Here is a 22,366-nt window from a genome sequence, read left to right on the forward strand (position 1 = left end):
GAACAAGTAGAAATAGATTGGGATCTGATGACAATCGAGAAAACACTAAGACGGAGCCGAGCGATTCCAACTCCCATCAACGTCCCAAACAACTGGCTTCGTAAAATCTTCGTACCACACTCCACCCAACGCACTCACTTTGATATACCCGAAGCGGAAATATTCCGGTTCCTCCGCCCTACGTCTCGTCCAATTGAACGATTCTACTGATCCATCCCCTGAGCGGAAAGCATGGAATCTCTCCACGTCGTTGACAAGCACACTAATCCCATCCGCCTCATCAGTTAGATTCTTCAGGAAAGTGAAAACGATCTCCTGCGCAGAAACAACCAGAGGGGCGCCGATCTGCGGAAGCGCACTCCCCAACTGCGCACCGTCAAGCAGCGCGGCAGGCGTTTGGAGAATACTATCGAACCCCCAGCGGGCGATTCCGTTGATGAACAATCCCACAAGGAGCCCGGAATACACCAGACTCGGCCGGGTCTGCAGCGCTGTCCCGGGGAGGAAGAGCAAACTGAGGATGTAGTGGTGGATGCGGAGGTTCATGTGCGGCACCACGAGGAGCGCGAGGACGGCGGCGGACAGGATGCCGTAGATGGCGAGCATTTTGGGGAGACGGCCTTCGTTGCGGAAGGCGATGGCCTGCGTGATGACGATGCCGCATAGAAGGGCGACGATGATGATCAGAGCTGGTATGGCGCCGGGCTGCTGTTGGATATCGTGAGGTGTGAGGCGAGATATGGGGATCTTGTCGAAGGTGTCGGTGTTGAGGGCGCCGACCCAGCAAGGCCCCAGCCAGAGAATGGTCTTATCCCAGTGGGCGTCTAGGTCTTTTAGAGTGTGCCTGACGCAGAAATAGTACAAGGCGAAGCCGACGAAAGCGCAGGGGAGGAATCTGCCTAGAGCGATGGAGACGAGCTCGTAGTAGTTTGGAGAATATGGGGGATCGGACGAGAGGGCGACTTGAAAATAGACGATGAAGAACATCGAAGCGTAGAATGCCGCTGGAGAAGTGATAGAAAGTGAGAGCAATGCCGAGACTACCACGGAGAAGGCGAACAGCGGCCAACGGATGTCCTGGCAGTCAAGACCACCGCCTTCTGCGGACCCCTCTCCATCAAAAGTGAAGGACAAGGGAAAATTGGAAGGAAAAGCAATGCTTGAAATACCGTTCTTCTCCACAGATAGGAAATTGGACTGTTCGCCCGTCCGACGGAGGACCCCGCAGCCGCCTTTGGCATCACTAATGAGTCCTGCATGCAGCGCAGCAGGACAGATGGCAGAGTCGCCGCGATACACACCGTAGCTGCTCTCATGCCCACCTCCGAGCTCGCCTCCGATGACGAGAGTCCGGTAATTGATCTCCTGCGGGCCAATGAAGTATGGTTCGAGAACCATTGCGGCCGAACAACTTGCAGGGCAGCGGAACGCGAATGCGCCGTCATCAAACGGACGACATCCGTCACCGTTTAGACCACAGTCGGTGCCATTGGACCTATATCATCAGCGTGCGTTGTTTTGAGGATGGAAGAAGTGGCCTTAGCTTACCACAGTCGACTGTGACAGGATAGCTTGACGTGTTCTTCATAACCCGTTACATCCGAGCCGGGAATTGCAGAATGTAGCGACGTTATGAAAACAACTCCCCAAAAGGCCAGGCAAGACAGAAGAAGCAAGACCTTGCTGATAGTACTTGGAAAGAACCTCTGCACCAAACGCCCTGGCGCCGTCTGCCAGCGGGGCAGCAAAGGATTGATCTGGTATATATGAGGGGTCGAAGGCCCCAGTACCCACGACCAGATTGCAGTTACGGAACACGAAAATCGTCTTGAAGATCTGCGATGTTGTTGTTGATGCTCATGGACTGGCAAGAGCGGTTCCCTCGTGCAGTGTTCCTGACCGGCTCGTGCCGAATCGGCGCTCCCGCGAGCTACCGGCATAAAGTGGCTGAACTCGGAACTTTCTTCATGGTGGAGGATTTCTAACGGATAGTCCTGGATTTCACGAGGGACTTTCTCGTAGGGAGATGAATTTCTAGAGCTTGAGTTTGATGAGGACTCAGGGTCTGACAGCATCTTCGATTCTGTGATTTCTGTCCATGATAAGAATGGGTATCGTGGAGGGAGATCAAGTAAGACCGAAACGGTAGTGGGGATGGGCCCACCTTAGTCAGATACCCTTATCCATACTACGAAGTAACGACCAGACATAGTGCCGTATTGACTCTATACATCCTTTGTCCTTTGAGAACAATCAGAATGAACAGCAAAGTTATATTAAGCGCATATATCACACAGAGGATATGACCTCTTAACCAGCAAAAATAGTATGTCGTCAACATGCCACACGAATCGTTAGCACAAGAGAGGGTATCAAATCAGCAGATAACCAACGTAACGGCAGTGAAAAATCGTCAACTCGTTTCCCATATCACCCACCAGGCTATTTCCTAAGTGAGCCATGATAAAGGGTACAGTAATTATGTTCAGGGGTCTTAAGGGTTGCAGTCGTCGTAAGTTGGCACAACAAGGAACGCTTGCGAAAAGTTGGTCGAAAGTTTGATAGATTCAACCGTTCACTGCAGGTCAATGCCCGAGGTAAGGACAGACAGAGTATGGTATTAAAGACAAAATAACGACTAGACAGCGGAGCGACCAAAACGACGACGGCCACTATAGAACAAGTCAGATTGTCATATTTTAGATTTGTCGAGGCAGTCAACTTACTAGTAGCCATCAGCGTTGGCGCCCCTCACGCGGAAGGTGAACCAGATGCCCTAGCAGATGTTGTCAGAATCAGGATCCTTGGGTTATAGACTTAGTAGTACGAACCACAAGAGCGGAGGCGAGCCACACGATGGCGGAGAGGAAGCTGAATGCTTCAGCGGCCTTCCAACGGCCACAGGAGTCGTTGCTGTAGGTGTCAAAGTGCCAGCGCCAGATACTGCCGCAGTTCAACTTGTGGATGGCATCGACAAGAATGCCGAAAGCTGCGAACCAGGCGAAAGAAATGATCACGTCAACTGTAGATTTTTTTCCTGTTAGCGACAAGGTATCATCGTGCGCAACAGGGCAGGGAGAGCAGACATACACGGCCAGGAGAAGAAGCCAGAAGAGAAAGGTATCAGCCATATGAGACCGAGTAGTATGGATAAGCCGGCGACGACTTCAGTGTAGATCCACCGTGCTTGTGGCCATGCATCAGTATCCGAAAACTGATGCAGATAGTAGCCAATGACGCCTGCGACGACCTTGGGTTACCATAGAGTCAGCTGCGCTCCAGCATTTCATCGGGCTGGGATGCATACCGCGGCAAAGGCGATCTCTGCGACACGCAGGACAATTGAGATTAGACGCGAGACGACAGGCATTGTGATATGGGAGATTATTGGATTAGATGGTTGTTGGAAAGATGTGGTCGGTTTTTTTCACAACGAATGACTTTGGAGACCTTGTTATTATAGACGATGGTTTGAGAATAGGCTGACTGAGGAAGAATTGTACAGAGCGTTAATAGAAGAAGGGGAAAGAAAATAAAGAAAAAGGGAGGTGAATGCAGTTTAAAAGCTTCGCCGGCGCAGTCGTCACACACGATGATGATCATCGCAAGTACTAGTCTTTTTTTGTCCGCTTCTTCCATGTGCTTCGGTATCGTCTCTGCCATCTCTGCCATCATCGCATGGGCACGACATCTTGGTCTCGAAACGATTGGCTGCCTGGGAAACCCTCTGGTCTGCCCAACTTTTCTGGGCACAGACAATCATTGAACCTTGAGCAGCTCCTAACGTTGACTACAGTAGTGATCAGGATGGGTTGACCGCTCATTTGGGCGATGATTGACATTACCGCTCCAAGGCATCATGCGTTGTTCTCTAGTCTTTACCGAGATACCCCAACAAGGATTACTGCAAGGAATTGACTGCGCTGTATGTATGGTTGTACCATTGTCTACCTAGAATTGATCGTGCGGCAGTGCCACAACTAAGGCTGAAGCTCTTCTCCACCAGATCCACTCCTAGCGATTTCGGGAAATACTTCTCAAAGCAAACCAGAGTTATTCTCAGCTTCATTTTTGGGTGTGGGCTATTGTTCCATTCTTTTCGAGCTCTCAGTCGACCGTCATAGCAGTGCATGTAAAACACAGAGTACCTCATATACCTCATTACTTCAGGGCTGTAGATAGAACAATATTCTGAACCATCTTAGATAGAAGCGTTGTTATTGTTTGGATGACGAAATCCAAGACTCCTTGCTGCCTGACGTCATCCCAGAAACAGAATGCAGCAGCCTGGATCGTCTGACCTTTCACTCTCCTCTCAGCCCTAACGCCGTCGACGTAGCTCTTCCTCTATACCTTGGCATGGATTGAGGTAATTTAGCAAACACTGCGCAGCGTCACTGGAACAGTTTATTAACCAGATTCACTCGGTTTCCGAAGAAATTGCCATAAATTATAGATGTTAGAAGCCTAGGTACCAATACGCGATCAAGAATTACCAGCAAACCAGATTGACAAACCAATTTTGTCAAGTAGACCCTCTTCTGTTATTCTCCAAGAACCATTCCATAACCGTACGAAAACTCCCTTTGGCACCGCTCTCAATAATATCCCCGTGACACGGAATCAACCGATTAAAATCCCACTTATCGATCCTCCTCATTGACTCCGTAAACGCCTTCCGATCCGCACTCGACAGAATATACCACGCAAACCGCTTCTGCCACGTAGCGGGCGGCTCCGCGGACATCACGTTGTTGATAATCTTCGCAAAGATCCCCGATGTCGCGCCCTCCTTCGTCCGCGAGTACTGCTCCCGAGCCGGGAGATTAAACATGAGATCCGCCTCGATGAGTGTGCGCGACCGCTTATGTAGGAAGACTAGCTCCCGCGACGAATGTCCGTACACATACTCGGACTCAAACTCCGCGTCGAATTCCTCCGAGATCTTGCGGGGTCGTTGATGCTGGTCCTCTTTCCGGAAGATGTGAGAGAACGGTGTGTCTTTGTACTCTGGGTTCGACTGGCGTTTCTCCCAGAGGCCTTCCGGGGCGATTATCTCGGCCTCGGGGTATGCTTCTTTCCACGGCGTGAGGTGGATGTGGTGCTCGAGATCTAGTGCAGCGATGTATTTCACCTGGCCCATCTGAGAGATCATCTCGCGGACTTGGGGTGTGAGGGTGACCGGGGAGAAGACAGCGAGCGAACCTGAGGGCAGTTTGACTGTTCAAGCTTAGTTAGCAACTCAATATAAATTGATGATACTTTTTTTGACGGGACTCACCCAGTGTTCCTCGTGCGCCAAACTTGAGACGGCCAAATCGTGCGAACGGCAGACTCATGGTGATGATGTCTGAGGTGACGTTTCGGATCACCATCACATCTTCTGGGTTGGATGGGAATAGTCGAGGCATAATAGGCGGTTTTTCTTTTGTTTGAGCAGCTGAAAATAAATGCCTATTTGGCTACCTGAGCTCAATTGCTCTTCCTATCGCCTGTGCACGTGTGCCTTGGATAATCAGGATCAAGATAGTACCGCAGCTTCGTAGTGAAAACTCACTTTCATCTAGAACGGTGAGTTCTCCTTGAGAAGCTCGTCAGTTGAATCTGGTAAACTACGAGATTCCAGCACATGTTGCATGACATTGACATGAGCTGTTGGAGCTGTCGGTTTCTGGTGGGGCGGCAATGACGTCGATGCATCTTCCATCGGAGAATTGCTCATAGCTTAAATCCAACATATAAAGCTAAGCTCAAATAAGTCATGACTTTTCAGGAGTGTCAGCCACTGACATATCATCTTAATTTGTATTTGCTCGGTGTTGATGCCACGAGACTCAGTTACACTTCAGGCTGCAGATCTGGGTTGCCCCACACCTCGCAGCAATGCCATGACGTCTTGTCAGGCTATCCTCGAGGCTATATCGCGATATTGAATGTGTACTCCAATTCATGGCAGCTTCAAGACGGATATAACATCCAAAACTGCATGGGTATCGCTTCTATACAATAACCACACATCTGACACGGAAAAGGACATGTGCCTTTCAGCTGTACCAACCACCGCCCGTCGACTGTGACTGCTCTTCGGGGCGATGTTCGATTATAGACTCCTTGATATCATATACCTCAATGATCTGGCGCCATGTTTCAAAATCGAGACTGAAGATAGCCTGGTGTTTCTGGACTCCTTTCTTCTGGGCCTCACTCGGAGCGTACGGTTTCGAGGGATCTAGGGGTTGAACAGATCAGCTCCATAAGCCACTCGGGATTAGACCGGCAGGGGACTTACGTAGAGTGGGTAACTGCCGACTGTCGGTTGATATCCCGACAGTCCCATCTCGTACCAAAAAGCTGACATAGAACAAGTTTTCCACACTTTGCCCAAATGACCTTGGGTTGATGCAAAAGTGAAAAAGAGGTACTCCTCCGTCGTCAGCAACATGATACTTGGCCATGACTTCCTGGACAAGCTCCTCCGTAGGCTCTTCCTCCATCTGCGAGAGTATTCTATCCACAGTATTCTGGCCATGAGTTACCGTTTGCGCGAGCAATTTGTTTATCTTGGCGCACATGGTCGTGAGGTTCGACGTCTCCTGCCTGTCGAGGTCCTTCTCCTGTAGCTCCTGTGGTCGAACCGCCTGCGATGGGTCAATGCGCTCTCTCGCTCGTCGTTGCGTCACTAGACGGGTGCGCTTTTGTACCGACAACGGCCCCAAAAGAAAACCAGAAACTGAAGGCCGGGAGTTATGGCGGAAGCAGGCAGCCCGCCCCAGCCAATCCCAGTTCATTGCGTCTCCAGACTCATCATCACTCTCGTCCGGGTCTGCTTGACTGCGTCCGGAAGGACGGGGCCGTCGACGTTGCGTGCTGGATAATGCGGCGTCTGGATCACTTGGTCCGTGGCGCATAAACGAAATACACTTCGAAACGAACTCGTCGACATCGATACCCGCTGACGCATCTCCTAAAGTGAACTGTGCTGTTTTCTTATATCCCAAATCTGCGGCAGTGACCAGGAGACGAGAATCGATGGTCGCATCCGACGTTTGCTTGACGTTTTGGAAGATCTCATTGGCCTTTTGGATGGTCTCTCGAATTCCGATATTCCCAGCTTGCATGTACTCGTTCCTGCAGTCTGAACCAGTGTCAGAGCATGCCTTAAACTTCATGCTTGTATTATATAAATACTAGAAAGAGCAGAATTACCATTTAATTCTCGATGCAACTCTCGAAGTTCCCTGCGAATGTGCCTTCTCTCATTCTCATCCTGATCTGGATCGTAGTATTTTTTATCTTTGTCCCATCGCTGAGACTGGGACGACTGGGATTGACTTCCCTGGATGTTCGACGCTCGCTGAGCCAGTCGATGGCGTTTTGCGTTGGCGCCTAAAGATGCCATGGTCTGAGTCTGGGTTCTCTTGCGAGGTCTTGAGGAGTTCTGTCGGTTTTCCTTATCTGAAGAGGATTCAAGCGACGAAGATCGACTTTCCGCATCACGAGCACGCGCAATCCCTGCCATAGTCTTGGGCTAGGATATGATGACAAACGGAGCACAAAGGAGTAGAAACACGGTAGCGATTTGATAGGGCCTAGAGCGGTGAGCGCGACGAGGCTGAAGGGCTGAAATCCACAGTGATGAGACAAAAGTTCAATAAACCTGAAGAAAATATTTGGCGACAATACAAGCTCGGTATTATCACCGCGAGTCAACACCTATGCGGTCTCATACCCAAGTCGAGTAGAAAGGATGGCAGAATTCGGCGCATCATTATGATATCTGCCCGCGCGACGCGTGCCCGTCCAAAGCGGATAAGAACCTTCCACTATTACCTTTTTGGCCGATAACAGTCACGTGGCCAGGAAGACCGATCCCCGTCATTATGCAACCAATATCCAATCAGAAGTGCTCTTACGAACTTCCCCAGTTCCGCCCCACAGCTACCTGTAAGTCGTCGACCTTATCTAACCTATGTACCTCACTTGGAGACTCCCCGGCCTCCTTGTTGCACGGAACTGCCAGGAAAGAGATAAAATCCTGGTGATGAGGGACTTATAGGTCTCTGGACTAATGGAGGCATTCACGTTTGCCGTGTCCACCCAGTTGGACTTTCCAATCCATGTCAAGATGTACGTGTGGATTAACGCCCGACGTGCGCCGAACCTGGAAAATAGGAAGCTAACCGGTTCAAAGTGGCTCGCTGGAAGGAAAGCAGAAGCAGATCCCACTTTCAGTCCTATACAAGCGACCGGACCTGCGACACATCGGCTCCATCCAGAACCCGACGTCCGACCTGTTTGTGACGGTTCAACTATGGTCAGATTCCAAGCAACTGGGTGTACCCATGCAGACTTCGTACAAGACTTTCAAGTCCGTTCGAGCCTGGAATGAATGGCTACAGATGCCCATATCCATCAAGGATGCTCCTTTGAGCTGTCAACTGGCTATCACTATCTGGGATCTCTCACCATTTGGCGGCAAAGGCGCTGACGGCCACTACATACCCTTCGGCGGAACAACAGTACCATTGTTCGATGAAGATGGTAAGCTGAAAACAGGACGGCAAAAGTGCAAAGTGTATCGGCATAAAGCAGCAGATGGCTTCTCGTCGACGACCACCCCATCAACTCCACCACCGAAGCGACGCAAGACCAATGCCTCCGACGCTCTTGGCCCTTCAGTCGAGGAAATGGAGCTGGAAAGAGTGGAGGTGCTGATCAAGAAACATGAGATGGGGGAGATACCCCGAATCGACTGGATGGATCAGATGGTCTTCCGCCAACTGGAGAAGTTGAAGCTGAACGCTGAAGAAGCTGCGAGGAAGAGGGCGATGCGTCTGAAAGCGGCCAAGGACAAAGCGCCAGAGACACCAGGCGCTGACGGACTAAATTCTGATGATGAGGAGATAGATGATGAGAATTTCGTCCTGTATATCGAGTTCCCGCGCTTCGATCATCCGATCGTCTGGACTGACCACCAGTACCCGCCCCCTCCGATCTCATCGTATTCTCAAAATGCACCCGCGAACCCTAATGCGGCCCTGAAACCCGTTCCTGAAGTCCGCTTTGGACCAGGAATTGAAGGTGCGAATGGTGACGGTGTTATTCGAATTTACGACCCGGAAGTCGGTCAGACGGGTAACCCCTGTGAGGACAAACATAGAAGGTTGATTCGAAGCCATCGGACTGGCATCATGGACCGTGACCTGAAACCCAACCCCAAGATTCGCGACGAGCTTAACGTCATTGTGTCATATGAGCCAACTCAGGACCTTACAGCAGAAGAAAAAGATCTGGTCTGGCGTTTCCGGTATTACCTTACCCGCGAGAAAAGGGCGCTCACCAAATTCGTCAAATCCGTCAACTGGCGCGACGCCGGTGAAGCCCAGCAAGCGGTAGAGATTCTTCCTAAGTGGACGGAGATTGACGTTGATGATGCACTGGAGCTCCTCGGACCGACTTTCGATAATACTGCTGTTCGTTCCTATGCTGTAGATAGGCTTCGAAAGGCAGACGACGAGGAGCTGCTCTTGTACCTTCTGCAGCTGGTACAAGCGCTGAAATATGAGGAAAGTTCTCGGGGCGACACTGAAGGCGCCGCCCATGACTCGTCGTTGGCGAATTTCCTCATCACCCGCGCTGCCAACAATTTCAAACTTGGAAGTTATCTGCATTGGTATCTCATGGTTGAATGTGATGATACAAGCCCCGGCACCCTGTCCACCCAACGCAGACTTTTTGCTCGAGTAGAATACTACTTCATGGCCGAGCTCGAACAGGTCTCCCCAGAACACAGGAAGACGCTACTGCGGCAGGGTGAGCTTATCGCTGTACTCACGAAGATTGCCAAGGATATCCGCTTCGCTCGGGAGACTCGACCCCTGAAGATCGAAAAGTTGAAAAAGTACTTGAAAGATCCCAAGAATGAACTCGTCCATATCGATCCTCCACTACCGCTTCCATTGGATCCAGAAGTGTTGGTGACAGGTTGCTTTCCCGAAGAATCTAATGTATTCAAGTCTTCGTTGTCACCATTGCACATTACCTTCAAGACGTCTGAGGGACGGAAGTATCCAATTCTTTTCAAGGTCGGTGATGACCTCCGGCAAGATCAACTTGTCATTCAGATCATCATCTTGATGGATCGTCTACTTCAGAAGGAGAATCTAGACCTTAAGCTCACCCCTTACCGTATCCTCGCGACGAATGCCACTGCTGGCGCTGTCCAATTCATACCATCAACCTCGCTCTCCGCCGTCTCTGCCAAGTACAAATCCGTCCTTGCTTATCTCCAGGCAAACAATCCTGACGAAAACGAACCTCTCGGTGTCCGCAAGGAGACCATGGACACTTATGTTAAATCCTGTGCAGGATATTGTGTCATCACCTACCTTCTCGGCGTTGGAGACAGACACTTGGAGAATCTTCTACTTGCACCAGACGGTCACTTTTTCCACGCAGATTTTGGATTTATTCTGGGGCGAGATCCCAAACCCTTCGCTCCCATGATGAAACTGTGCAAGGAAATGGTGGAAGGTATGGGTGGTACCACCTCCCCTCAATACCTCCAGTTCAAGCAGTACTGCTTCACCGCGTACACAACGCTGCGCAAGTCGGCAAACCTGATCCTCAATTTGTTCAGTCTGATGGTCGACGCCAACATCCCTGACATCCGTGTGGAACCGGACAAGGCGGTATTTAAAGTCAAGGAAAGGTTCCACCTCGAGATGACAGAAGAGGAGGCCATCCGTCATTTCGAGCAACTCATTGGTGACAGCGTGAATGCCATATTCGGTGTGGTCATCGATCGGCTACATGAATTCGTACAGGGCTGGAGAGCGTAGAGGTGCGTTTAGATTGACTTGGACTAACATCAAAACGTGATTTCCATTTTCTCATGTTGGCAATGACATGATTGGTATACTCAGGAGTTACGGATGGATGGCATGAGAATCTGCTGAATGATACCCTGTATAGAAGATCTATTCTATACTGATTCTTCCTCTACTTCCATATTGATTATCAAGATAATAATTTCAAAGAATGGTAGTATTTTGTAGTCTGTGCCGCAGCACTTTCGTCAACGGAGGTCGGAAACTCAAACTCAGCCTAGTCCTCGTCCGCTCAATTGGCATCTTCAGAGGCGTTCGTGTTGCTATCTTCCAATGCTATAATGCGAAGGTAGTATGGAATAAATATTCGTCCAGGTCAGCGAGATTCTCGTAGCCTACCTGTCGCCGCTTTTGCTTTGCGTCGCTGGCGTCTCCGAACATTCCAAGTCAGATTGTCTCAGAGCCAACAACTAGGACGTTGACGGATTGTGAATCGTTGAAAATTTTGAATTGATCCTGATATACTTGATTGATGTCTTTGGTGTTGTGGAAGAGAGAGCGGCGGTCCGGATAAGGCAACTGTCCCGCTTCTTATCTCTCTTATCGTCTTCGAGATAACATGCCGCCGCCTCTTTCACCGCTTTTGACTACTTCTGTCAAGCCGAAAAAAGCGCAAAGAAATGTAGATCATCTCAGGATGTCAATGGGGAGAGCAATGCGTTCCTTCTCCTCACACTTCGGCCACCTCTCATCTCGATAATGTTCGAGACATTATTGCACCATCATATTTACAGACCACTTTTGCAGATCTCCAGTTGAGTGGTCTATTTGCGATGGCAGCCAAGTTCATTCCGCGGCAGGCATTTCCCAGCTATGCCTCCATTCCAAGATCATATTATCTTGGCCATCACAGAGCCGGATTGAAGAAAATGCAGAACATGCTATCTTCTATTGACTACGTTATCGAGTGCCGTGACTACAGAGTACCCGTAACGTCTATTAACCCCATGTTTGAAGAGGCTTTGGGAAAGACAAGGCGGTTAGTAGTTTACACCAAGAGGGATCTGGGTGCGGAGCTTCGATCATCTGCACAGCAATTGGTAAGTCCAGGATCAAGGTTTACCTCATGATGCAGATAATGACTGACAGGTGTTGCTGTATGCAGGCCGAAAAGACTATCAAGAAGTTTGATTCGAGTAGTGCCGTGTTTTTCGTCAGCTCCTCCTCACGAGCCGATGTTAGTTCCATCCTGACACATTTGCGAAATGATGCTGAAGGGCCTGATAAGCTCGTCGGTTGTCGCGTAATGGTTGTTGGAATGCCGAATGTTGGCAAGTCCACCCTGATCAACAATCTGCGCAACCAAGGCGTAAGAAAGGCCAAGGCCGTGCAGACGGGAGGCCAGCCTGGTATTACACGAAAGATCGGGACGCCCGTCAAAATCATTGAGCGGGACAATGGAGCACATGTTTACGTTTTGGACACTCCGGGGGTTTTCATGCCCTATGTGCCGGATGCGGAGAAAATGCTGAAATTAGCTCTCTGTGGTTGTGTGAAAGATTCAGTTATTTCACCAGTCACATTGGCGGACTATCTTTTATATCATATTAATCTGCATAACCCGGGGCAGTACCAGCGCTGGTCTCAACCTACAAACGAGATCTCGCCCCTCCTGGACAGCTTTGCTCGGCAAACTGGTCTCCTTGCTAAAGGAGGTATACCTAACATTGATCTTGCCGCACTTCATTTCATTCAAAAGTGGCGATCTGGCGAGCTAGGACGTTTCATACTTGACGATTTACAGGCAGAGCAGCGCCGCATCGAAGAAGGAATTGAGAACGACGTGGGTATCAGTATATCTCAGGCCTTGAAGGCCGAGCGAATGGCGAGAAAGCAGCCTGCCTCTAGTTCTTAAATCAACGAATGATATAACCAATTGTACATTAGAACATATACCTCTCTGTTGGTATCATTAGTGAGCTTCTTTTGCGCGCCCCTCAAAATGCATAATCTTATGAACCCAGCATAAATAAAGAACATGATATAGAATGAAAAAGAGGACAGGCAACAAATAGGAAGTGTGACTTAACGCCTGTGGGGTGAGAAAAACAAGAAAATGCCGAGCACAGCAACCTCGAAACCCCATCGGCCTAAGAAATTTTGTCCAGCAGTCGGCGTCGCCTCCGGTCCACAAGCTCCTCTTGCACTTCTTCCAGCGTCGGCAACCTCCATTCAACCCCATCGCCAGCGTCGCCGGGAAGCGGCTCCCACCCATCCTCCGCATCACTGTCCTTCTTCCCTCGTAGGTGCTCAACAGCCTCCTTCTCCTTCTGCCTCTCATACGCAAGCAACGATCCATCCTCTTCATCCAGCCCATACCCGAAGTAATTCGCATCAACCTTCTTCGTAGCAATGTCCCCACCCCGCCCTTTTCCTTCCTCCTCCTCTTCCTCGGGCGGCCTTCTCCCCCGCCGCGCTGCAGCCTCAAACATCTCTTTGACACCAGGTAACTCCCTCGCCCGCCCAAAGTACCGATAGCCCTTCCCACCACCGGGGATCTCCCGCCCCTCATCATCATACACACGCCCGGAACCACGCATATAGTTCGGCCCACCCAGGTTCCGAATCTGCATTTCCCACGCCCATTTCTCGCGCATCAGCTTGTTGATTTCATCGTTCAGGTCGCGGATCTGGTAGTCGGATAGACTGGGCTCTTGGATCCGGGACACCTTGCGCGAGATTTCTTTGAGGACTTGGCCGCGCCATTTCTCGCAGCTGGGGATCGAATCCACGGAGGTGATGGCTTTGGGCCGACGCGTCCGTCCGATGTCAATGATTCCGAGATCCGCAGCTTGTTGCGCCCGGAAGCGGAAGAGCATCGACTGTGCTTTCTCGCTGTTACGTGCCTGTTAGGGAAGACGTGCGGTTAGCGTTGTTGACTTTGCGGTTTCGAGACAGAATGGTCCGACGCTTATTCGCGCCCAGGGAATTTATGAAGGACTCACCATGATGATGCACTGGACGAGACGAGTTCAATTGAGATGTGATGTCAAAAGAAAGATGGGGGGAATGAGAGCCCAACAAAAGTACTCTGATTAGACTTGACAAGCTTGAGTGGAGAGTGGAGATGCCCGCTCATCTAAGCGAGCGTTAATTATAGGCGCGCGGCTATCCACGAGAACCACCATTCAGGAAAAGCATCTAAGACAATCAATCGTGGTATTATTCAATTGTTTTCAACAAACGCCACTAAGGAAGATACAGCTCTCCATAAAGTTGCTATTAAATCAAGATCGATGGTTCCAAAGTGATGGAACAGACTAAATGCAGACAGCCGCCCTTAACCAAGAGGTAATGATCAGCACAATCAGCAAAGGCAGCATGTAAATCATGAGACGCATGAGGCAAGAAAAAACATATACAAGTCAAAGAGAGAAATCTATCAGTAGGCCATCTCCAGGTCCGATCAACACGTCGGACTCATTCATAAGTGTCATTGCATGGGTCTCCTCTCAGCAAGCTGTAGCAGGATCAACCTGCTGTATCATATCCTCAGAGGAAACCTTTCGTGTTACTCGGCATTCTCTGCGGCAAGTCGCTCGCCCCGTAGGCGCTGCTACCCCTTCTGCTTCCAACGTCGCTGAAGGTCACATGCGGCCTCCCAATCGTACTCCCTCGTTCGGCACGCAGGGTTTTCAACCCATCCAATTCACGCTCTAGTCTTAATGCCTTATCACGTGCTTCTCGTAGCTCCCTTTCAACTCGGCGGATCTGGAGCTGCGCCTCCGAGTCACTTTGCTGAAGCTCCTCAATGTTGCGAAGCAGACGCTCGATCTTTTCACGACCCTTGTTGACATCTTCCTCCAGTTGCGCGTTCAACTTGTCCCGCCGCTCCAACTGTGACTGAAGATCCTTGACTGTGCGGTCGACATTGCGCAGTGACCGTTGTTCTGAGCTGTGCTTGTTCTCTTGCTCTTCGAGATGCGTCTCCAACTGTTTGATTTGCCTCGTCAGTATCTTGGACGAAGCATTTCCGTGTACTTAAAACCTACCTCTTTGATCCTCTTGTGGAGGAATCGAACATCCTGACTGCCTGTCGAGTAGCTCTTGGTCTCTAAATCGACACATCGCAACTGCGACTCCTTGAGTTGTTTCTCTAGCGCAGCCTTTTCCTTGAAGAGCTGAGCATTTGCCTCCCTTTCAGCAGTGACTTCCTTCTGCATTTCAGTCACTAGTGCTTCGGCTCGCCTCATCTTGCCAACAGCGGCAGCTGAGACATCTTCTTGTTGAGCGAGTTTTGACTTCAACTCTAGGAGGTCACGGTCCATACTGGCGGCGTTGCGCATAGACGGACTTTCGCCCTTGGCGAGTTCCTCCAGTCTCTCGGCTGCCTCAGCCAGCCGGGCTTCAAGCATCTTCTTCTCCTTGAACAATGTGTCACGCTCTGCCGTGATGTCGTCAAACGAGGTTCGCAGACTTCGGACCTGTGAAAGAAGGGACACAACTCTGCCTTGGGCTTCATTATGGGCGTTGACAGCCTCATCGCGAGACGTAGTGACATCCTGTAATGTGATCTCCATCCGAGCTTTTTCTTTAGCCCAAGTGGAGCTGTTAAGGACTTCATTATCCCACTTGCTACGGAGGTCCTCCAGTTCCTCCCGAAGACGAGCGTTCTCGCTACGAACATTGAGCACCTTCTCTCGTTCCATCTCGAGCTCATTGTTCAGCGTAGAGAATTCCMTTTGATACTTCAGCCTCGTCTGCTCCATTGAAGTTTCTTTGTCTTCGATGTCGATCGCACGCTGATTCCTGTAATCTTCAAGTTCATTTTGCAAGCGTTGTTTCGCTTGAAGCGCTCCTTGTAGCTCGGCTGCTTGATCCTCCATCCTAGCCTCTAGCATCTGGGTCTGTCTTTGCAGGTCTTCCACAAGAGCATCCATCTGTTTGCGCTCAGCCATAATTTGCGCACACGTCTCCTCTGCCTCTTGGGCTTGTGACTTGGCAAACTGCTCCGCGCGAGTGGCTTTGAGGACAGCGATTTCTGCTTGTTCGAGCTTGTTGAAATAGTCATCTGCCCGACTCTTATACAAACTCAAGCTGGAGGCGAGATCAGCGGACTTGGATGTTTCCGCATCCAGCCGTATCTGCAAGTCGGAGAACTCCTCGAGAAGCTGATTCCTACTGACGGCGTCCTGCTCCCTGGCAACCTGCAACTCTTGCGCTTCGGAGAGAGCGTCTCGAAGTTCCACCTCAAGAGTAGCTTTTGCTCGTTTGAGCTTCTCAAATTGCGCTTTGGCCTCGGTAAAATCAGCCATGGCCTCATTATGGACTTTAAGCAAGGATCTTCGAGACTGTTCCTGAGAATTGATCAGATCGTAGAGCTCCTCGTGCGATTTCGCCTGAACGTCACGCAGCGATAGTTCTCCGGAACGGATGCTTCTCTCTAGGGCGGAAACTTTCTTGGCGGAATCGTCGAGTTGGTCATGAAGGCGGCCATTTTCGCGCTCCAAAAGCTGCATACGTCTGAGAGACGGGCTCTCATCCTGCCATAGGTCTCGGACAGGTTTGAGTTGTTCAAGTTGATTCTGGAGATGACGGTTCTGCATCTCGCTCATCTGGAGTTTGTTCTGAAGCTCTTCGATTTCGGTAGCGAGATCCATCCGTTTCTGGTAGCCGATAGTGTCCACTGTGCGATCTGATCGACCAGAATCCATTGTAGCTTCGTTGAGATTCAATCTCCGGTTAGGTGTCGTTGGGGTAGTGAACTTCTTGACGAGACCGTTTTCTGAATTCTTTCTCAGATGTGTCGGGGTACGATTACCGGCTACCTGATTCTGGTCAATCTCTTCAAGCAATGCACGCTTGGACGAAGAGTAACGGGCGTCCAGCTCCTTCATCTCGTCCTCGTGTCGACGCCGCATTTCTGCAAGTTGGCTCTCTGCTCGATTATACTTCTCCTCCGTCACTTGAAGTTTGCTTTGAACGGTATCCAGCAGTTGGGCTAGATTTACTTTCTCCGCCAGGTCTGGCTGAATGGACTCCCATGATTCCGGCGGCTTGTCTGACAAAGGCTCCACGAACTTGTGTAGAAGCATCAGCTGGCGGTGCAAGGTCTCGATTTCCTTGTGGGCAGTGTCGAGAGATCCCTGAAGCTTTCGTGTGTTTGCCTGAGCCTGAGTGCGCAACTGTCTCTCCGTTTCCAGGTTCCTGTTTGCTTCGGCAAGTTGTATACCGGCAGTTGAGGCGGCCTTCTCAGCATTGCGACTGGCCTTATGTTCCCTGTTGACCTCATGGTTCAGATCCTCCAGACTCAATGACAGCTTTTCTTTCTGCTTCTCCAAAGACGTAATGGAAAGTTGCAGGTCTCCGAGTTGTCTAGTCAGTTTTCTGTTATCTTCTTCCAACTTGGCCTTTTCCCTCTGCAGATTCGTTATGCGGAGCCGCTGACTCTCGCTGGCCTTTGAGTTGGACCTGGCAATGTCCAGATTTTTCTGTTGGATCTTGGTCAAAAGAGCGCGATTGTCGTTTTCGGAGGCTGTGAGCCTGCCTTTAAGCGTAACCAGCTCTCGTTCGAGGCGTTCTTTGTGCTGGTCATGGCGAATGCGGAAGTTTTCAGACTCTGCAATCGCATTGGTAAGTTCTTGCACTCTCACTGAGAGACGAGATCGCTCTTCCTCAACATCCTCCAGCTGACGCGCCTTTTCCTCTAGATCTTTTCGGACGCTATCCAGACGCTCGTTGGCCTGCTTCTTCACATTTCGCTCGATCTCAGCCTCTGCGTTCAAGCGGGCACTCTCCACTTTGGTGAATCTATCGCGAAGTTTAATCAGCTCGGTCTGGAGCTCCTTGCGAGACTGCTCCGCAGCTACTCGCGCTTCAGTCGCACGGCGAAGCGTGTCCTGCTGAATGTACATCTCTTTCTCTATGATGATCTTTGATTCATTCAAGGAGGCGTACTTGTCCCTGAGCTCCGCAAGATTGTGCTCAGCAAGCATTTGGACGTCGTCTCTCGACTGTCGCTCACGGCTGAGTTCGGCCTGTGCCTGAAATAGTTGATTCTTCAGGTCGTGTATCTGCTGCTCAAGCAGTTTCCTACTCTCGCCAGCCTCTGCATCTTCAGAAATTTTCTCTTCAAGAAGCTTCTTGACGTCGGCGACCTCACGTTCAAGCTGACATTTTTCCGACTTCATTGCGTCCGACTCTGCCTGCAGCTCTCGAAGTCGCTTCTGCATATTATCATGGCGTGTTGACAGGGATGCTTTTTCCGCCTCTAAGTGTTCCTTCTCTTCTTGATGCTTCTTGGCGTCATTTCGCAGAACAGCAATTTCACTTTCTTTTCGCCTGAGCATTTCCTCATATCCAGTAGATGTGGAGGAGAGATCAGAAATCTGTTGCCGGATAGAACGATTCTCCTCGACCAGGTCCTTGATCTGCTTTTTCGACTGCTCCAGGTCTTTGGATGTTCTTGCAAGCTTGATGTCAAGATCCTGGTCCGTTTTGAGCAATTTCGCTTCCAGGTCTTGAATTTTGCGGTCTTTGAGACTCAGGTGGCTTTGGAGCATTTTTATTTCCTGGCCTAGCTCCTTAACGCGGGCTTCCTGCTCGGCGACAGAGCTCTGGGCCTCCTCCAGTTGACGGTCAAGGACGTCGAGGCGGGCCTGCAGATCCCGTTTCTCGGCTTCAAGCCGTTCAATGATCTCGCCGGCTTGTTCAAGCTGCGTGATGCGATGGCTAAGCTGCTCATCAGCCTTTTTCTTTGCGGCTATTAGAGTATCTAGTTGGTCCTCAAGACTCTCTTGGTCCGCGATGGCTCCAGCCAATTTTTCGGTTAACTCGATCTCACGAAGTTGCAGTCTTTTGAAGATCTCCTCTTTGTCAAGAGCCAAGGCTCGTTCGCTTTCAAGTATGTGTTGGATTTTGTGAATCTCAATCTCCGTACGCCGTCTTTCTTCATCAAGCTTCTGGCGTTCAGCAATGTCCTGCTTCATCTTGGCTTCCAGCTCTTTAATCTTTTCATCCCGTTTCTTGACTTCATTAGCAGTACGTGTCTCTCCCAGGAGAGGCTTCATCCTCGAGAATAACCGCCACCAGGGATTCCGCTTCATATCTAAATAGATTTGGAAGTTATGCTGGATGATTCTCGTAGCCTCCGCCCGGTATAGGCGTTTGTTTGAAATCCGCCGCTGGATGAACCCTCTGGCTGCAGATTGGAATTGAGTCATGATGGTCCGAATGAGCTGATCCCGTTGTTCTTCGAGCTCGGCCAAGACACCCGCTCGAAAGAAGACCTTTGTCCGACCTACACGGTACCAGGCCGGATCTAGACCGAGTCTTTGAAGCATATTGTGGGCGACACTCTGCCCATCCATATACGCTTTGGGCATGTTAGGACAGAGAACTTCATATCGCTGTCTGAATTCAATAAATGAGAGGCGATTCGGGAATCCTGTACGAGCAATTCTGATACCTTCGAGGACACCATTGCAGCGTAGCTGGTCTAGGACAAGGGGGGCATTTAGCATCTTGGGACGCTTCTTGTGATTGGGTATAATACAACGAACGAAATGAGGATGGGTCTGATGGAGTTGGTTCATGAGACTTGCCAGCTGCTCTTTATGCCGCTGTGCAACGGTGCGGAAAAGACCTTTCTTGACTCTGCTTTTTGGAAGGTCATTATCCTCATCCGGGTCGCCGCAGTCAGAAAAGAGGCTGGCGACATGTTTGTCTCGCGATCGTGCAAGGAGGCGTGTCACGTTGTCATTCAGAGGGTCCTTATTTTTCTCAAGCCATCCCTCGGTGTCGTATTCTACCTCAGCAGCGTAATGTGTCAGAACAAACCCTTGACTCAAGCGGGAGGCGCGATATTTGGGGGACTTTCGGTCCCAGAGTGAATGCAGTTTGTCTGTGAACGAGCGATCTGTGGCTTTCGGCATAACGCTGTCCTCGTCCAAGCATGAGAAGATACCAATAGGGTTTGTCAGCTCGATCAGATCAATGGTCGGTTGTAAGTCTTTGCCAAAGTCGATGAATTGCCATTCGATTTGCTCCCGTGCATACTCTTCCTGCTCAAGGACAAACATGTGATGATTGAAGAACTGCTGCAGCTTCTCATTAGTGTAGTTGATACACAATTGCTCGAAGCTGTTGTTCTTGAAAATTTCGAAACCAGCAATATCCAGGACGCCGATGAAGAAGCTATCGTCGCCAGCCATGGTACTGCGATCTAACCGACTGTTGATGCGGTTGACAAGATCCCCGAAGCCTCGCTCATAAATACCTTTGGCGAGAGCGTCCAGCGCCAGTCGAACCTGCTCTGGAGTTTGGACCTTTTCCACCCACTCCCGGCCTGCCTTTACCCTCGGATGGAGCAGCCCTTTCACAAAGGGCTCTGACGCTATCCCTAGCAACTGGCAAGCCCTCTCGACGCTATTCAGTGAGTCGGGGCCCAAGGCAGCTTGGTCTGCGCGCAGGCTTTCTTTGACAATAGTGATGTTCCCCAGATGGAGTACAGCTGCAACCGTCCGAAGAATACACATCTGGTCCTCTTCGGAGAACTTCATGACGTGGAATGCCTCGATCAGCGCATTCCACTCATCCACGTCAGACACACCGGCGATGCTGTCATTACCGTCTCTGGTGTATGCAAAATCTTCGATGCGCAAATCTGCTAAGAGCAAGCTTTCCCGCATCTTCGGGTCAGCGCCTTGCAACAGCTGGTAAAATATGTGATAATTTCTCTCATGACTGTTAGGTTTGACCACTCGAGATTTCTCGAGCAGATACCAGTCAATTGATGCACCGGAAATTTGACCAGAGCGGGTGAATTCAATACGTATAAATTTTCCAAATCGAGACGAGTTATTATTCCGGACAGTTTGGGCATTACCAAATGCTTCCAGTATTGGATTCGCCCTCAAGATCTGCTGTGAGAGCGTAGACAGCTGCTTAGATCCTGATCGAGCATAGGGGGTATCGGTTGTCGCCACTGCTGCAAGGTACTGAATGACCTTCTTGGTATTCTCGGTTTTACCAGCTCCGGATTCACCGCTACGCTCCAATGTCAGATATTTCAGTTCTCACGAGCTTCTCGAGGAGGAACGTACGTCACTAGAATGCTTTGGTTCTCGCCTTCTTCGACCAGATTCCGAAAGGCTTCATCAGCCATAGCGAAAATGTGAGGTCGAGTTTCTTCTCTGCTCCGACCTTTGTACATTTTCACGTACTCGTTTGTGTAAATCGGCAGTGGACAGTACGGATTAATCGTGACCAAAAACAAGCCGGAGTAGGTCTACCGATGGCTAAATCAGACCACAGGGCCTCGTTTCTTAGGGACCATTTGGGACAACTCACATATATCAGATCTGCCTGATACCGGGAGTGCAGGTTATGCACCACAGATGCCTCATTTAAATGGGTGAGTTCTGCCATATCATCGGCCTTGTCAAACTTCGCCGGGTTGACCTTATCGACTTGGTCTGCTTCGACCTCTCGTTGCTGCCATGGCGATGAGCTTCAAATTCTTCATGAACTCGATGGACTTCCAGTTGTCATACCTCTCCATCATCACTCTGGACCAACAATTTCCCATTTTCTCTTTCTTCTAGAACCAGGCCACGAACAAATGCTTTCTCAGGGTGACGTAACCAGACGTATTTGTTCCCTGAGAAGTCATTGTCTCCTTCCAAACCTCGGATCTCGTCCACCCCTCGTCGTAGTTCTTCTGACTTGATGAACTCGGGCGCAAATGTCCCCGATGTCGCATCATTTCTTAGAGAATTCGATCTCTGCCGGGTCACGGTTCGTTTGAGACTGGACGGTGACAATTGCGAAATAGACGCCGCGTTTCGGAAATGGCCCTTCCCCTCTTCGAACTTCGAAGGTGACGTTACAATGGCCGACTTTGGCCGCGGACTTCTGGTCTGTGGAGTAGATGGCAAAGCAGATGGAGTTGACCGACCAAATGGGTTGGCACGCTTTGGTGAGGCATTCAACTGAGAAGGTAGCATCTTGTCGTCGATTCAGTGGAGCATCATTCGTAAAAAGAGCGGGACAAGGACAATGTAATCAAGGTCATAAAAGGGCTCTGAGCATGAGGAATCGCCTCTAAAGAAGGTCATTAATCTGCAATGATAAGGAAAAGCCAAAACATAATATAAAGACAAGGCAAAAGGAAATCCTGTGTGCTTGAGAACAAAGAGATGCAGACGAAGATTCAGTAAGGCATGAGTGAACGCAGCTTGAACCCAAAGTACCTGCACATCTGCATTGTGATGGGGCCCGCTGTTTGTTTACATCCGTCATCCTATGGTTCCTCAGGCGGCGGAGCAGATCGTGCGCTAGTCCTGATATGTCCGTGCACTAGTCACGTGGATTCTGCGGCACGAAACTCGATCCTCAATTCTCGCAAAAGGCGCTTCACTTCTCCCGTCTCTGTCCACCCTCGTTTCTCTCCCCATCTCTTACACCACGATCGTCTGAGAATAGATATAGCCATAGACATAGCCCTATTCTCATGTTCATTTATGGTTTGAAATGTG

At 50.1% G+C, this 22,366-nt stretch overlaps 8 protein-coding genes across 8 annotated transcripts; 2 read left to right on the forward strand and 6 right to left on the reverse strand.

Annotated features, from left to right (window-relative positions):
* Positions 1 to 45: 45 nt before the first annotated feature.
* Positions 46 to 2,075, reverse strand: Asppvi_004650 (LCCL domain-containing protein; the record flags this gene model as incomplete). The annotated part of the gene is made up of 2 exons (XM_043300598.1): positions 46 to 1,495; positions 1,549 to 2,075. 2 exons carry the CDS (start codon positions 2,073 to 2,075, stop codon positions 46 to 48), a joined length of 1,977 nt encoding a protein of 658 aa, XP_043156533.1.
* Positions 2,076 to 2,638: 563 nt separating this feature from the next.
* On the reverse strand, positions 2,639 to 3,370 carry Asppvi_004651 (MARVEL domain-containing protein; the record flags this gene model as incomplete). The annotated part of the gene is made up of 5 exons (XM_043300599.1): positions 2,639 to 2,672; positions 2,727 to 2,776; positions 2,832 to 3,022; positions 3,091 to 3,250; positions 3,308 to 3,370. The coding sequence occupies 5 exons, from the start codon at positions 3,368 to 3,370 to the stop codon at positions 2,639 to 2,641; spliced, it is 498 nt and encodes a 165-aa protein (XP_043156534.1).
* A 1,155-nt stretch (positions 3,371 to 4,525) lies between these two features.
* Asppvi_004652 (uncharacterized protein) lies at positions 4,526 to 5,411 on the reverse strand (the record flags this gene model as incomplete). The annotated part of the gene is made up of 2 exons (XM_043300600.1): positions 4,526 to 5,220; positions 5,282 to 5,411. 2 exons carry the CDS (start codon positions 5,409 to 5,411, stop codon positions 4,526 to 4,528), a joined length of 825 nt encoding a protein of 274 aa, XP_043156535.1.
* Positions 5,412 to 6,044: 633 nt separating this feature from the next.
* Asppvi_004653 (non-structural maintenance of chromosomes element 4 family protein) lies at positions 6,045 to 7,519 on the reverse strand (the record flags this gene model as incomplete). The annotated part of the gene is made up of 3 exons (XM_043300601.1): positions 6,045 to 6,229; positions 6,290 to 7,135; positions 7,207 to 7,519. The coding sequence occupies 3 exons, from the start codon at positions 7,517 to 7,519 to the stop codon at positions 6,045 to 6,047; spliced, it is 1,344 nt and encodes a 447-aa protein (XP_043156536.1).
* A 549-nt stretch (positions 7,520 to 8,068) lies between these two features.
* Asppvi_004654 (phosphatidylinositol 3-kinase VPS34) lies at positions 8,069 to 10,841 on the forward strand (the record flags this gene model as incomplete). Its single annotated transcript, XM_043300602.1, has 2 exons — positions 8,069 to 8,127; positions 8,192 to 10,841. The coding sequence occupies 2 exons, from the start codon at positions 8,069 to 8,071 to the stop codon at positions 10,839 to 10,841; spliced, it is 2,709 nt and encodes a 902-aa protein (XP_043156537.1).
* Positions 10,842 to 11,662: 821 nt separating this feature from the next.
* Positions 11,663 to 12,744, forward strand: Asppvi_004655 (putative GTPase MTG1; the record flags this gene model as incomplete). Its single annotated transcript, XM_043300603.1, has 2 exons — positions 11,663 to 11,929; positions 11,995 to 12,744. 2 exons carry the CDS (start codon positions 11,663 to 11,665, stop codon positions 12,742 to 12,744), a joined length of 1,017 nt encoding a protein of 338 aa, XP_043156538.1.
* A 235-nt stretch (positions 12,745 to 12,979) lies between these two features.
* On the reverse strand, positions 12,980 to 13,837 carry Asppvi_004656 (pre-mRNA-splicing factor ISY1; the record flags this gene model as incomplete). The annotated part of the gene is made up of 2 exons (XM_043300604.1): positions 12,980 to 13,735; positions 13,835 to 13,837. The coding sequence occupies 2 exons, from the start codon at positions 13,835 to 13,837 to the stop codon at positions 12,980 to 12,982; spliced, it is 759 nt and encodes a 252-aa protein (XP_043156539.1).
* Positions 13,838 to 14,381: 544 nt separating this feature from the next.
* Positions 14,382 to 21,835, reverse strand: Asppvi_004657 (type II myosin; the record flags this gene model as incomplete). Its single annotated transcript, XM_043300605.1, has 5 exons — positions 14,382 to 14,822; positions 14,882 to 20,876; positions 20,933 to 21,117; positions 21,180 to 21,323; positions 21,383 to 21,835. 5 exons carry the CDS (start codon positions 21,833 to 21,835, stop codon positions 14,382 to 14,384), a joined length of 7,218 nt encoding a protein of 2,405 aa, XP_043156540.1.
* Positions 21,836 to 22,366: the final 531 nt, after the last annotated feature.

Source organism: Aspergillus pseudoviridinutans (assembly GCF_018340605.1).
Source record: "Aspergillus pseudoviridinutans IFM 55266 DNA, scaffold_3, whole genome shotgun sequence".
Classification (NCBI taxonomy): domain Eukaryota; kingdom Fungi; phylum Ascomycota; class Eurotiomycetes; order Eurotiales; family Aspergillaceae; genus Aspergillus; species Aspergillus pseudoviridinutans.